The 15,371-nt window shown below is 44.1% G+C and overlaps 2 protein-coding genes across 5 annotated transcripts; one reads left to right on the top strand and one right to left on the bottom strand.

The window, feature by feature from the left end:
• LOC106082118 (scavenger receptor class F member 1) lies at positions 1–8,585 on the top strand. Of its 2 annotated transcripts, none has more exons than XM_013244454.2 (5): positions 1–149; positions 251–387; positions 479–617; positions 1,258–1,401; positions 7,949–8,585. In XM_013244454.2, exons 1-5 carry the CDS (start codon positions 77–79, stop codon positions 8,464–8,466), a joined length of 1,011 nt encoding a protein of 336 aa, XP_013099908.2. In that variant the 5' UTR covers positions 1–76; the 3' UTR covers positions 8,467–8,585. The 2 variants fall into 2 exon arrangements, with proteins under 2 accessions (XP_013099908.2, XP_013099910.2); XM_013244456.2 differs by having other exon boundaries at positions 2–149; positions 254–387.
• A 3,423-nt stretch (positions 8,586–12,008) lies between these two features.
• On the bottom strand, positions 12,009–15,068 carry LOC106082121 (histone H1-beta, late embryonic). Of its 3 annotated transcripts, none has more exons than XM_013244459.2 (4): positions 14,926–15,068; positions 14,736–14,825; positions 14,205–14,680; positions 12,009–12,559 (listed from the first exon to the last, which is right to left on the bottom strand). In XM_013244459.2, exons 1-4 carry the CDS (start codon positions 14,936–14,938, stop codon positions 12,137–12,139), a joined length of 1,002 nt encoding a protein of 333 aa, XP_013099913.1. In that variant the 5' UTR covers positions 14,939–15,068; the 3' UTR covers positions 12,009–12,136. The 3 variants fall into 3 exon arrangements, with proteins under 3 accessions (XP_013099913.1, XP_013099915.1, XP_013099914.1); XM_013244461.2 differs by having other exon boundaries at positions 14,736–14,867; positions 14,926–15,067; XM_013244460.2 differs by having other exon boundaries at positions 14,736–14,842; positions 14,926–15,067.
• Positions 15,069–15,371: the final 303 nt, after the last annotated feature.

Genomic DNA, 15,371 nt, shown 5'->3' with positions numbered 1-15,371 from the left:
TGGCATCACAAATCATTTGTCAATTGAATCTGCGGCCGGCAACAACTCGGTTTGGCGAAAACAAAGCAATACGAATATGAGGCGCCATTTTTTTATGTGTTGTTTATTTATTTTTGCAATAAATAACTTTGGTCAAGCACAAAGTGAAGGTAGGTGATTCCCCTTTTTATAGAATTCCCTTATGATTTATTTCTTGAACATAAAGAATTTTTATACTTCTTTGCATTTTCTCTGCCTTAAATATTCTAAGTAGATCTGTTGGAAATGAAATGTTTAAACCAACAACAATGCACACAGTTCGAGCACACTGGCATTAAGGCTGATTGTATCTATGACCACTGTCTTTGTACAAGCAGCTCGGGCGACCACGTGAAATGTAAACCAGTGGTAAGTGTGATGTAAATAATTGACCCATGTATATACAATAAATAAATCATGGATATTGTTTTGGAGTATTTACCTTACTTTTCATTTTTAGGAGCATAAATTGGGTAACATTATTGGAAGTCCATGCCCTTGCCGCCAAATTCCCCATGCAGAATGTGATGTAAAACAGGATATGTGTTACTGTGCCAAAGGTTATATGCCCAGCAAAGATAGGAGACGTTGTATTACAAGTAAGTGCGAGTTACATCCCTTGCATGTGTTTTCTTTTAAAAATGTGAGTTATCTATCGTTTGATTATTATCAAGTAAAACGCAGTATACAAAGTGCTTAAGCCATTTCGATGAAACCCAGGGCACAAATGTGGCGTGAGGTCAGAAAACAGAAACAGCCCAAAATGATCTTTTTACCAGATCACCATGGGAAGGGTATACTAACTTCGTTAAATATTGCTCTCGGTCCCAAGTGTCAGCCGCTCCAAATTTTGCATAGATTGTTCTTGTCAACATGGATCGGCTGGAATTTTAGATGGGGCAAATAGGACTGAGCTCTCGATTTAACCTCCTTAAACTCCAGATGGCTCAATAATCAGCCGATTTGCCTGAAATTTTGCAGACAAGTGTTTGCAATGGCTTTCAACATCCATAAAGTTTAGGCTAAATATACCGATTAGATTATTAAGCCTCTAGAAGGTGCTATCATTATTCGATTTGGCTGAAATCTTCATGTGGTTTTGTATTTGACCTCATATAATCGAATCTATAGTGGAGCATATATAATAACTGCCCGGTCCGAACGTAATGCTCTCTTACTTCTTTTGTCTGACTTGACCATCTCTAATTAACACTATTTGTTCCTTTTGTTATTTTCCAGAAAAAGCTGAATTAGGCGAAAGATGTGAGATGGATTCCCAATGTCAAAAAAGTGATTACAATGCCATTTGTCACCCTGATGTAAAAGAGTGCGTGTGCATGGATCTCTTCGTTAATGACAATGGAACATGCATATCTGTTGTTGGTAAGTACAAACGGGCGACTGCACCTGTCAGATTGTATATGAATCAAAATAATTTTACCTTGCGATTGCGGAGAGTTTGTTCTTCCAACGCTAAATGATTTCATCGTATTTCGATTTCTTTCTGCATGTTTCTGTACCGCATCGCTCTTCTAAGACATCGAGAATTCTAAGATTTCTGTCTGAACTAGAGATGTGCACGTGAGTAATTTTTCACTCTCGCTCACGCACGTTCACAAGACAAAAGAATTATTAACGCACGATAATAGGCGAGAAAGTAGTACTCTGCTTATAGTGAGGAAATGGCGATTTTTTAATCGCAGATTAGAATACCAATCCTAAGTTGAGTTATTCTTATGAGTCGGGATATCTCGTGGTTCGTTGTTGTACACTGAGCCGATGAAGAACTCCATCGGGTCAATCCGGTACGTACAAAATGCTGCCATATGATTGCGTGATATCTCGTGGTCCGTTGTTGTTTACCAGTGTGTTATACACTGAGGGGGCCATCCTTGCCGATGAAGAACTACATCGGGTCAATCCGGTACGTACAACCGGCTGCCATGGGATTGTGGTAGTTCGTGATTTTCTCGTGAGCCGTGATTAGCATTATGGGTCGTGAATCACGCACGAAGAATTTTAATTCAATCATGCACACTCACGATCGTTTAATTAGATTTGAATCTCACTCACGAATCACGTGACTCACACGTGACACGACTACTCACGTGCGCACCTCTAGTCTAAACTCAAATATGTTATTCGACTGGCTGGTGTATAGAGAGCGCATGCCCTGTTAATGATGTCGGGATTTCCTCTCAGCAACCAGTTCATCCGAGCGGATGGGAGTTCAATAAAACGGAGAATGGTGTTTTCTCTGAAGATATTCCAAGGGGCTTTGTTCTAAAAGTCGGGGGTTTAACTTTAAGAAGTTCAATGATAGATCAGTCGATGGATATAAAAGATTGTCTCTTCCCAATAACAGCTCAGGTTGCCATTTAACAGACCAGTTGAATAGAATGGAAAGATTGGACAAAGTGCTGCATTTAACCATGTTGTTGTTGTAATATTTCATGTGGAGGTGGCGATCCTCATCAAGCACCTATGTGCGCAAACTCGTTCCGGTCCAAAGAACCGATCGCTGCGGGGACAATGTGGCCATTGTATATTTAAAGGCGCCAATAAATCGCCTTGTCATATCGAGCATAATAAGCACTCGGTATTTGTGCTAGACCGGTGCCGCCCGGTCTCTCTCTGAGACTCTCCGCTCGATACCTCTGATTGTCCGTGACTGCCGTTGCAGCTACTCCGTATGGAGCATTCCACTATCAGCTACCTGTGGCAACCGGTTGTACGTACCGGATTGCCCCGATGAAGTCCTTCATCGGCAAGGGCTGCCGCCTCAGTGTACAACGCACTGCTACAACAACAACAGCTACCTGTGGACGTGCCCAGTAGCTCGCAACTAAGCTTCGCGTGGTAGCAATGAACACCACACAGATCGGACTTCAATGTTCCAACCTGTGTGGTAAATGCAAATGCAAACAAACTTCTCACATATAAATGAGTGCAGTCCAAATTAAGTTTAAGCTCAAAAAGAAGAGGGGCCTCCTTTTTATAGCAGAGTCCGAACGGAGTGCCGCAGAGCGACACCTCTTTGGAGAGAAGTTTTACATGGCATGGTACCTCACAAATGTTGCCAGCATTAGGAGGGGAAAACCACCGCTGAACATTTTTTCTGATGGTCTCAGGCGTTCAGCGTCATAGGCGGACATGCTAACCTCTGCGCCACGGTGGCCTCCTCCAACCTGTGTGGTGCTCACTGCTTTCCCTTGCCGGGTGCATGTAACCATTACTTTGGTATGCGCATCCTCACTCACTATCCAAAAAGTTGTTGTTGTTGTTGTAGCAGTTTATTGTGTACTATCTTTCGTCTGCTTGATTCTGTTGAGTGTCAAGACCCAGGAACTCCGCAACTAAGATGGGGTGCGTCCACAGGGATCTGGGTCTGAGTCGAGTGGGTCTGGCTGGGCAGTTAAACAGGTGACGTGTATCGTGCGGTCCCTGGTTATAGTCGGGACATACATCTTGCACGTCGGCATCAATCCTAGCTCTGTGGGAATTGAGGCGGCTGCATCTGCCGGAACGTAATTGAGCCAGAATCACTCTGGTTTGCCGGGGGAGGTCGATTTCTTCGGGTGCAATGGGTGGCGGTCGTTCTCCAAGGACTACATTCACCCGGTAGCCAGTTAACGCGTCTGCTACCGTGTCTGCATGAATGTTGTTCAGACCCGCTTGATATGCCGCTTGATCTAGAGGTTCTCTCTTGTAGCGCTGGACCTCACGCTCTAGATCATGTAGATCTACCTTAAGGCTTCTGGGCGGTGGGTATCTATCCACAAGATGATGATTTGGATGATTTCTGCGATAACAGCCCAGAAGGTATTGCTTAGACAGCATGTAGTTATGTCTTCGCACTGGTAGGATCTTTGTCTCCTGGTGGAGGTGGTCCACATGAGAACTAAGGAGGCAGCCCGTCGCAGTTCGGAGGGCGGCATTCTGACAGATCTGAATATTATTCCACTGCGTGTCACAAAGCTGACGTGACCACACTGGCGCTGCATAACTTACCACAGACCGGCCAATTGCTTTATACGTGGTCAACAAGGTTTCTTTGTCTGCACCCCAAGTGCTGCCAGCGAGTGACTTGAGGACCTTGTTTCTACTTTTGACTTTATTGCAGATTGCTGTGGCATGTGGGGAGAAAGTGTAGGAGCTGTCAAATGTGACGCCAAGTATTTTGGCACACTTGATGGTCGGAATCAATTCTCCATCGACCATCACAGTCAGCTCAGAATTCACCTCACGCGTATTTGTAGTGAACAGTGTGGCTGAAGATTTGGTGGCGGATATCTTCAGATTTCTTGCAGCGAAATATGAGGCAAGCTCGTTGAGGTAGACGTTCAACCTATCGCAGATGTCATCAATGGGTGGGGGGCCTGATGCCAAGATCGTACAGTCGTCCGCATATGATACGATCTCTATGCCGTCTGGAGGAGGTGGGATGGAGGATAGGTAGAGGTTAAACAGAGCCGGAGATATCACCCCGCCTTGGGGAACTCCCTGTTTCACTCTACGGTGTTTTGACTTCTTATCCCTAAATTCCACAAATGACTGGCGGCCACACAGATAATTCGCGACCCAACGTTTAAGGCCTGGCTGGAGGGACGTGTTGGCGATGTCCTCAAATAATTTGGCATGGCTGACCGTGTCGAATGCCTTCGATAGGTCCAATGCCACGAGGACCGTCCTATCACATGGCCTGGGTTGATTGAAGCCACGGCAAATGTGTGTGGTGATGGCATGCAAAGCTGTTGTTGTGCTGTGCAGTCTCCGAAATCCGTGTTGATGCTCGGCGAATGGAAATTCTCCTACGAGGCTCGGGAGGAGTAATGCCTCAAGCGTCTTAGCCACTGGTGAGAGAAGGGAGATCGGTCTGTACGACTCCCCCAAACTCGGGTCTTTACCAGGCTTCAGTAGCGGGATCACTCTGCCCATTTTCCAGACATCGGGAACTATAAGAGTGTTCAAAGACAGGTTAAGGACAGTGGTAAGGTACTCTACTCCAGGTAAATCCAGATTCTTCATCATCAATGTAGAGATTCCGTCGGGGCCCAACGCCTTGGAAGATTTGGCGCCACGGATGACATTCGTAACTTCGCCCACGGTAAATTGTGATGGCTGTTCATCGGCTCGGAGACCACGAATACGGCGAATGGCTCTCCTCCTTGCCCTGTCTCTCTCGGGATGCACGATAAATTGACGGTTGAACAACCTGGCGCATCTCTTCGGATCAGTCACGGTTAACTCGCCAAAAGTGACTGAGGTCCTGTCGTTCCGTCTACCGGGGTTCGAGAGAGACTTAACAGTGGCCCACAATTTGCCTGCACCGGTGCCTAAGTTACATTGCTCCAAGTGCTCCAGCCACAAATTCCGCTTATGTTCGTTGACTACCCTGTTTATTCCAGATTCAGCTCGCTGATTCTGGGGTTAGCGGGGTCCATAGCACGAATCCCATCACGCTCGTCTGCGAGTACCACTGCTTGCGCCGGGAAATTGGGTCGCACTTGCGGTATTCGACCGGCTGGTATAAAGCGAGCGGCTGCTACGTTGATGATGTCTCGGAATTTCCTCTCGGCCACAAGCTCATCAGAGGGGGGTGGCAGTTCATTGAAGCGGCGATTGGTATACTCTCTGAAGCCAGTCCAATTGGCCTTCTTGTAGTTGATGAACGTTCGGCGCTCAGAGGTTATAAAGTCGGGTGGTCGGTCGATGGTGAGGATTATGGGGAGGTGGTCTGACCCCAAAGAGATGACGGCTTGCCAGGATACGTCACTCAGGAGATCAGGGGATGCGATTGAGATGTCTGGCGAGCTGCTGCACCTCCTCGTAATCCTATTGGGGGCATCCTCATTCACCGTGCAAAACGTGGAGCTATCTATCTGCTCTGCCAAAGCTATGCCACGCTGGTCGTTGCCTAGGGGAGAATGCCATGACGAGTGATGTGCATTGAAATCCCCCAGAACCAGACGACTATGGCCAGATAGCAACCCACTTATGTCGGGGCTGTAGGCCTGGCCATTAATCGGGACACAGCTGCCAACCGGCGGTATATACACGTTGTATATCTCTATCTCGGCAGTACCAGACCTGACTGCTACCCCCATACATTCCATGTATGGGTCACTAGCGTCAAGCGCAGGCGAGATAGGTCTATACTGCACGGAATGGTGTATAACGAAGGCCAATCCCCCTCCATTCCTTGCGCGATCCTTACGTAGCACATTGTAGCCGTGACAACTGTGCAAGCTGCAGGTGTTAGTCAGCTTTGTCTCCTGGATCGCTGCGACCGATATGTTCTTCCGACTCATAAAATCTACAATCTCATCAATCTTGCCTCGCAGTCCATTGCAATTTAACTGCAGGAACGATACATTTCCCGACACTGGCCTAACAATAGTAGGGCTAGGGTGCTGTCTTTGCATAAATTGCCGTACGGGAGAGGTCGGGGGGGTCACATAGTCCGACGACGAGGACGCCGAAGGCGACGACGGCGACGCTTGTGACCCACTGCTGGCTATGTTCGCACAGCACCTAGCGACATAGCCAGTATGACTATACTCCCGTAGCGAAGTTAGGCCAGAGCAAGAACGGAAATGTACCCACTCCAAGCACCTGTTACACCTCACCGACACTGACCGATGATGAAGGCGGTTCTGGCAAACGGAACAGAACCAGGGTCCGGGGTTCTTTTCAATCCCGGCACGGACCAAAAGCATACGGAGAAGGCACTCCGGGATGTGCCTCTCCCATGACGAAAAAAGACGAACACGTACACTGAGGCGGCAGCCCTTGCCGATGAAGATTCCATCGGGTCAATCCGGTACGTACAACCGGCTGCCATGGGATTGATCCAAAAAGTGAATTCGGAGAGTATGCCATTACTCGTGATAAAGTTTTAAGTATCTTAATTCCAAGGGATTATATGGAGACAACAGGTGATCTACCAACTGTTGGTATGGACTTGCTTCCAGTAGATCACAAGCATGGATTCCGAAAGTTGCTCAACACAACAACGGCACTTTCCGCCATCTTTGAACATGTCCTGGAACAAAAAATCCCTGGGAACGAAATGTTCTCATTATAATAATTCCCAGAACTAGTATAATTTTTAAGGGGTTGAAGTCGAAAATCTCCTCCACGGAATTATATCGAGAGATGTTAAAAGTGTCAGTTGTGAATTATGCAGCGCCAACGTGAACCGCAGGAATGATCTGTACGCAATGGAGAAACCTTCAAAAACGCAGCCCTAACGATCACAAGTTACTTACAGATAACAAACTTCGACCACAGGAGGAGACCAAGATCTTTAAAGTTAAAGATCATAGTGAGCTTCTTCTCAACTGTATCTACTTAGCTTCCCCGACCGAGCCTACGGAATATTCATTAGGATACCCAATGCAACTTCATCATATCAATTGAATGCAGATGACCAGAAAGATCTGCCTAGAAAATCCTTTAGTCAGTATGACTAATTCTACATAGTGATGTTACCACGTTTAAAGTTATACTCCATGGGTTACTCCTCTTGGAGTACACACATCGTTTACTCCTCTTGACAACCGAATGATTATGAATTATGTTTTGGCAAAGCGAAAAGTACTAGCGGGCGGGGTTCTCTTCTATCCCTATCGGGACCAGTTCTTGTAGAACGAAAAGAGTGCAAATCCGGCTCGTTATACGGATCGATGAAGATTTCCAATGGGTCAATTCGGTGCATAGTACCGACTGTCTTGGAATTGCTTAAATATGGGCATACAAATAATTTCACTGAGTTTTAATAATCATTTGAAGTTATATTTATTCCATTTTTAAAGAGTAAATTTTCGTAAAACAAGCGGTGAATTTGTAATTTTTTTTTATTTTCAATAATTTTTTTTAAATACCTATGTAAGTTATCTATAAATGTTTCCCTTACGATTTTTTCCAGGCCCTAAATTCGTCTGCTCCAACGACATAGAGTGCACCAAAAATTTCCTCAACAACACCAAATGTTTTGAAAACACGCATTGTGTTTGTACCGATGGTTATGTGGCATCCTTTGATAATTCCCATTGTCAAAATGTTACAGGATATTTGGAGACTTGCACGGAAAATATACAATGCATTGCCACCCTGGGTCCTGGTGGTAAATGCAAAGAGAATACCTGCCAATGCACTGAGAAATATTTTCCAGAACAACATAAATCACCCATTGATGGTCGTTTGATAACATTTTGTTCGCCCGTTGTGGAACGTGGGCAATACTGTCGTTATACGGAAGATTGTTATCAGCGTCAGTTGGACATGACAGAACAAACAATGGATTGCATTTATGGCGAATGCAATTGCAAATTGGGTTTTATGGTCTTCAATGATGGTGAATGTGTGCCTGGGTCGGCTACTGCCATATCGGCCTTTGTGGGTTATGTTGTATTCTTATTAGCACTGGTTATTAATATCTCTTAAGTTACTATTTTGTACTGCGGCTATTATTATTATGAATATTTCTGAAAACTGAATTGTGATCATTGATTATATACGGTATATACAATATTTAATTAAAGTACTGTTACAAAGAAATGTAATTGGTATTCGATTTTTTAATATTTTAGCGATTTTATTATTGTAGAACGCAAAGAGACATTGGAGACTTTTTACTGACAGTGTGCAGCGTTAACGCCTGACCCTCGATCCCCTTGTCCGATTTTGATGATATTTCGCATTTTCATTATGAAGGCCATTTATATTGACGTATTAATTGTTGTGTTGAACGAGCTATGCAGAAGGACCGAAAGGGTCTTGCGTATGGCATATGACTGGCCTAGACCCAGAGGTCTCAATGTTAACCCAGAGAAGACTGAAATATGCAATATATATAAGACTATTTCGATATCTGACAAGGTCAAAAACTTAGGTGTGATCTTGGACAGAAAGCTGAATTGGAAGTGAGATGATACTGCTGTCGAATGCCTTCAATAGGTCTAGTGCCACGAGGACCGACCTATAATATGGCCTGGTCTGATTGAAGCCACGGCCAAAGGGTGTGTGGTGATGGCATGCAAAGCAGTTGTTGTTGTAGCAGTGTGTTGTACACTGAGGCGGCAGCCCTTGCCGATGGAGAACTCCATTGGTTCAATCCGGTACGTACAAGCGGCTGCCATGGGATTGACGAGGCTCGAGAGGACTAATGCCTTAAGCGTCTTGGCTACTGGTGAAAGAAGGGATATCGATCTATACTACTCCCCCAAACTCGGGTCCTTTCCAGGCTTCAGTAGCGAGATCACTCTGTCCATCTTTCAGACATTGGGAAGAGTGTTCAAAGACAGACAATAAGAGTGTCCAAAGAGGACAGTTGTAAGAAACTGAAATTTGTAACTTCGCTTAGGGTAAGTTGTGATGAGAACGCGGTCACTAGCCGTCACTCTCGGGATGCACAATAAATTTAAGGTTGAACAACCTAGCGCATCTCTTCGGATCAGTCACAGTTACGTCGCCAAAAGTGACTGAGATCCTGGCATCTCGTCTACCGGGGTTCGAGAGAGAGTTACATTGATCCAAGTGTTCCAGCTACAAATTCTGACAAAATCCAAGTGTTTTAGCTACAAATTCCGTCTATGTTCATTAACTACCCTGACTGTTTCCAGATTCAGCTCGCTGATTCTGGGGTTAGAGGGGTCCGTATAACGAATCCCATGTTGTTGTTGTTGTAGCCGTGTGTTGTACACTGGGGCGGCAGCCCTTGCCCATGGGATTGAACGAATCCCATCACGCTCGTCTGCGAGTACCACTGCCTGCGACGGGAAATTGGGCCGCACTTGGGGTATTCGAACGGCTGTTAAAAAGCGAGCGGCTACTGCGTTAATGATGTCTCGGAATTTCTTCTCGGCAACTAGCACATTCAAGGGGTTGTCAGTTCACTGAAGCGGCGATTGGTGTACTCTTTGAAGCCGACCCAGTCGGCCTTATTCTGATTAATAAACGTCCGGCACTCAGAGGTTATGAAGTCGGGTAATCGGTCGATAGTGGGAATTATAGGGAGGTGGTCTGATCCCAAAGAAATGATCTCCTGATCACTCAGGAGATCAGGGGATGCAATGAAAATGTTTGGCGAGCTGCTGCATCTCCTCATAATTCTAATGGGGGCATTCTCATTCACCGCACAAAAGGTGAAGCTTTCATTCTGCTCTACCAAAGCTATGCTCCGCTGGTTGTTACCTAGGGGGGAATGCCATGAAACGTGATGCGCATTAAAGTCTCCTAGAACCAGACGATTGTGGCCAAACAGTAGCCTACTTACCTCGGGCTTCTAAGCTTGGCTATTAACTGGGTCATAACTACCAATCGGCAGTATGTACACGTTGTATAGCTCTATCTCAGCAGTACCGGATTAGACTGCTATCCCCATGGACTCCATATTGGGGTCACTAGTGCCTGGCACAGGCGAAATGGGTTATATACTGCACGGAATGGTGTATCACAAAGGCCTATGCCCACCTCCATTTCTTAAGCGATTCTTATCTAACTCATTGTTTCCGTGACAACTGTACAAGCTGCTGGTGTTGGTCAGTTTTTTCTCCTGGATCGCTGCAACCAATATGTTCTTCCGAATCATAAAATCTACTACCTCGTCGATCATGCCGCTCAGACCATTGCAATTCAATTGCAAAAAAGATACCCTCCCCGGCAATGGCCTGGCAATATTGGGGCTGGGATGCTGCAGTTGCGTCGGGGGGTCGCATAGTCTGTAGACGAGGACTATGTTCGCACAGCACCTTGCAACATATTCAGTGTGACTATACTCCCGTAGGGACGTAAGGTCAGAGCAAAATCGGAAATGTACCCTCCCCATGCACCGGTTACAACTCACCGACACCTACCGGTGATGGAGGCGGTTCTGGCAGACTGAACAGATCATGGGTCCGGTTTTTTTTTCAATTCTGGCATGACTTCTCCCATGGCGAAAAAATAGACGAACACGAACACTGAGGCGGCAGCCCTTGCCGATGAGGATTCTATCGGGTCAATCCGGTGCGTACAACCGGCTGAATGGGATTGAAAGGTATTTGGGAGTAGAATACGAATTAGATATAAAAAATTGGGTCAAAATAATAAGGTAGTCGCCCGGACCACAAAACCCCTCAAGTAGGCATATTGGACGATCATGACAACATGGGACTCAGGTGAAAGGTATTCAAGAGCACTAGGTATTCAAGTAGAATACGGTCTGAGAGGAGCTAGAGGCTCAATAATTTTTTGATATTGGAAAAGAGGTAGACACTCCCCATAACTCCAAAAGCAACACCCAAAAATAGAATTGGACCGATCGGGACGATATGGAACTCAAATGAAAGGTATTTGGGGGTAGAGTACAAATTTAATATTAAAAATTGGGTCCAAGTAGCAACCCAAAAACCCCCTTTAAATATAGATAATGACAATATGGTTCTCAAATGAATGTTTTTGGTGAGTGTACCTGGCTGCCATTCCCCAAAAACCTCTTCAAAACAAGCATACAGACCGATTATTACAATGTGGGACTCAAATGAAAGGTATTTGAAAGTAGGTATCTATATTCAGGATCAAGTGTCTGGGTGGCCGCCCCAACCCAAAACACCCCACAAGTCGGACATATTTATCGAGCATGGAAATTTGGGGACCAAAAGAAAAGTATTAGGTATTAGAACACGGATTTGATGTCCAATTTTGGTGCCAAGAGTCTGAGAGCCCAACCCACCCACATTTTGCCATGTTCGGTAAGTATGTCCTGTTTGGAGGTGTGGCGGACACCCAAGCATTTGGCCCCAGAAGCGGATACCTAATTCGTGTTCTACTTCCAAATACCTTTCCTTTGAATCCCAAATTGCCATAGTCATCCATCAATTTTCTAAGCATCCAGAGAGTGTCAGGTTGAGAACCTTCGTTGCATTCGTGGTTTCCGAACCTCCATCTCCTTCAAAGGTGCTAGCCCACATCAAAATGTATCTACTGATGGAATACTAAAACCCATATTTAATATAAAATACCACATAAAAAAAAAATTTTATTAAAGTTTTGGATATAAATTCGAAAATTAAGTCTATTAAATAGTTTAAAAAAGAACATACATATAAGAACGATCCATACAACAAATCACCAACTATTTGCGTTTTCCTTTTCCAGAGCCACCAGCGGCACTGATAGTAGCAGTAGTTTTAACAGCTTCTGCGACAGCTTTCTTTTTCTTGTTTGAAGCCGCAACAATTGTCGATTTTGCATTTTTCAAAGATTTTGGTCGCGGAAGAGTTGAATTGACTACCAAATTGATCGATTTACGAGCTTTCATTTTCGATTTAGCCTTTTCGGCTGGTGTTTTTGCTGCCTTCTTGGAAGATTTTTTTGTTTTGATCCCATCATCTGCTTTACTGCCATTTGTCATTTTATCCACCTTAGGTTTCTTAGCTGTTGGTTTCGTTCCTTTGGCATCTTTGTTGGTATCGGCTGTCCGTTTTTTGATAGATTCAGTGTCCTTTTTCGAATTGGTTTTGGGTTTGTCATCTTTGGTAGCTTTTTTTGATTTTTTCTGAAACAAATAAATACAGATGTGGGGAAGATTGAATGTTAATGAAAGGTTTGTGGTACTCATCGAAAACAAGTAGCAATATATTGATTTGTAAAAAAGTATATAAACCGACTTGTATTACCAGAAACAGGGACGACCAAAACGCTGCAGCACTGGCGAAATAAGTTGAGGACTCCACCCTTTGGAAACATCCCAACCAGGATAATGGGAAATGGCTTGAGATCTACTAACATTACGATTGTAGGCGCCTGGTAAGGCTTCAGAGACCCCACCGAAAACATATTGCGGCGGCAACCGACCCTTCTGATGTTCGCACCGCAAAGAAGGTCCTCCGCTCAACCATCACGGTAGTTGCTATCAGATACCTATCATAAGATCAATTTACCCGAACAAAGCAGTGTAATTAGCGGATGAAGGTGATGAGCTCCGCCGAACCAATCCTGGCGGGAAGAAGATATATGAACTTCACCAGAAGATTAGCAAGCTAGTCGGTGAACACAAGAGGAACAAAATTATTGGAGTCTGTCGGGAGCTGCTACACTGGCTCAGATGCTGTGGTCGACGAATAAATCTCTCAACAACCCGCCGTGGTACACAAGAAACTATAACCTTCAATGGAATTGAAATATAAGACGAAGAACAGTGCGACGAAAAGGAGCATTCTACGGAAGGCAAGGAAGGAAGATGTGGCCGAAGTCATGAGAAAGGCCAAACAATCGAAGACTATGGGCCCTAACGGAATATCACTCCTAATGATCAAACATCAAATACCTTGCATATATCCTTAATTAATCCATCTTCGCCCACACAATAGCAGAGTTGTGGAAAATGGAAAAGGAAACACCCGCCCAAACCGGGAAACATTCGGGCCAAGGAGTCATACAGGCCGACCTATCTCCTTTACTCTCCGATATCTCTTGCCCATCTATTCTTACCCAATTTAAATTTTTCGCTACTTCCAGCAGTTCAACGGCATGAATTCAGGAAATACACACCATGGCAAAAGCGCAACATCCCGATACGAGATAACTATGAATACCACACAGGCTGGAACTTTGTGCTCCGATGTGTGTGGAGGTTATATGAAGTTTTCACGAGAAGCTCAGCTGAGAGCTACCAGGCGTCCACAGGTTGCGGATAGTGGGTTGCTTCGTATACGGAGTAGCTGCAATTGCAGTCGCGGACAATCAGCGGTATCGAGTGGAGAATCTCAGTGAGAGACCGAGAGACTGAGTGCCTATTACGCTCGACATGACAAGCCGAGTTTTTGGCCTCTTAAATAATTAATGGCCATCACGTTCGTCATATGGATCGGAACGAGCTTACTCAACTTTTGGAGTTTGACGAGTATCGCTACGTCCACAAGCAATAAGGCTACAACAACAACAGCAGCACCGGTTTAGATTTACATATATAGATAGATCCCTTTTAAAGTTACCAATCGACGGACGATCTTTGTCGTAAAAAACCGGAAGCTCAATTTTGAATTTAGACCTACGCTTTCTTGGGCAAATTTGCTTAGAATTCGTTGTAGATTGTGATAACCGCTGGGTGGGTTTTGTTTTGGTCCTTACGAATTGGGAGTTACTCTTACTGCTTTACTAAATTAGAACTTTGTACTTTCTACATGCACATACACACATACCTTTTCCTTTTGCTTCTCCTTCAGCTTCACTTGACGCGCCTTTTCACGCTCCTTTACCAGTCTTTTCTTTTCGGTCTCATATTTTTTGGTAAATTTAAATGATCTCTTTATTTGCGTCATTGTACCGTTATCGAGGCATAGTTTCACATAACGCTTGATCTGGAGAGGCAAACGTTTGGAGGATTCCATTTCTGGATGCCTGAGAACAATGACGCGAGCTATGGCCACTATAGAGGAGCCTGATCTTTCGTTGAGATGTTTAATGGCTTCATCCACTAAATCGGAAATTTTGGAATTCGATTTTTTTGTTACGCCATTTGTAGTGGAAGCAGCAGCAGTGGTTGTTGTTGGTTGTGATATAGCAATTTTTTTCACGCCTCCTCCCAGTGATTTATTGGCTGCATTTGTTTCTGGTGGTTCATCTTCATCATCTTCTAATTCATCTCCCTCGTCCTCTTGGGAATCAGCAGCATCGGCTTGAAAAAAACATACAAATTTAACGTTTATTTCTTTGGATAGTTTTTAAATTACCTTCAGCTTCCACGTCATCTTCCATATCATCTTCACTCTCATCATCGGGATTGATATTTTCTATTATTTGCTTCATGGTTGGGAAAAGGGCTAATTAACAAACAAATCTTTAACGAACAAACAACACACACACTGAGACCAACAATGACAATCAACTAAATTGAAGATGAAATGAAAATAGAGCATTTACCTCTGGTGCTCATTATTATGTGAAAATAACGGTATCAACTATTTCGCAGAATATATGTACATATGTATGTTTTGAGAAGAAATGAAGTGCAGTCTTGTAAAGAAAATCTCTGAGAAATATCTAAAAATGTATGTATGTATGCTATATATATATGTATCAATAGATTACATACATACATAGATGAGTTTTAAAACACAGTCAAAAAATAATTACACTGTGAAACACAAAAAAGGAGTAGATTACTATAAAAATAAATAACAAGTAGGTTTGTATGTATATCGATGTTTTGAGTGTATGTAACTTGAGATATGTTAAAAAGTGGAGACAGCTAATTTTCTCTTTTGGAAGTTTTTTTTTAAAGGGTGATTTTTTAGCTTAAATATACAAATAGATCCAATCTAACTTCAGTCCTAATCGGCTATCGTCTCCAGATCTATTTTCAAAAG

This window comes from Stomoxys calcitrans, chromosome 2 (assembly GCF_963082655.1).
Source record: "Stomoxys calcitrans chromosome 2, idStoCalc2.1, whole genome shotgun sequence".
Classification (NCBI taxonomy): domain Eukaryota; kingdom Metazoa; phylum Arthropoda; class Insecta; order Diptera; family Muscidae; genus Stomoxys; species Stomoxys calcitrans.
This window is presented reverse-complemented; position numbering and strand designations above follow the sequence as displayed.

What these genes read in the sequence shown, in the direction of transcription:
- LOC106082118 (XM_013244454.2), top strand. Translation starts at nt 77, where the DNA reads ATGAGGCGCCATTTTTTTATGTGTTGTTTATTTATTTTTGCAATAAAT. An exon ending in TGGTCAAGCACAAAGTGAAG is followed by an intron (nt 150 to 250) that starts GTAGGTGATTCC and finishes AAATATTCTAAG; the next exon opens with TAGATCTGTTGGAAATGAAA. An exon ending in AACATGCATATCTGTTGTTG is followed by an intron (nt 1,402 to 7,948) that starts GTAAGTACAAAC and finishes GATTTTTTCCAG; the next exon opens with GCCCTAAATTCGTCTGCTCC.
- LOC106082121 (XM_013244459.2), bottom strand. An exon ending in AGATGACGTGGAAGCTGAAG is followed by an intron (nt 14,681 to 14,735) that starts GTAATTTAAAAA and finishes GTTTTTTTCAAG; the next exon opens with CCGATGCTGCTGATTCCCAA. An exon ending in AGGAGAAGCAAAAGGAAAAG is followed by an intron (nt 12,560 to 14,204) that starts GTATGTGTGTAT and finishes TATTTGTTTCAG; the next exon opens with AAAAAATCAAAAAAAGCTAC.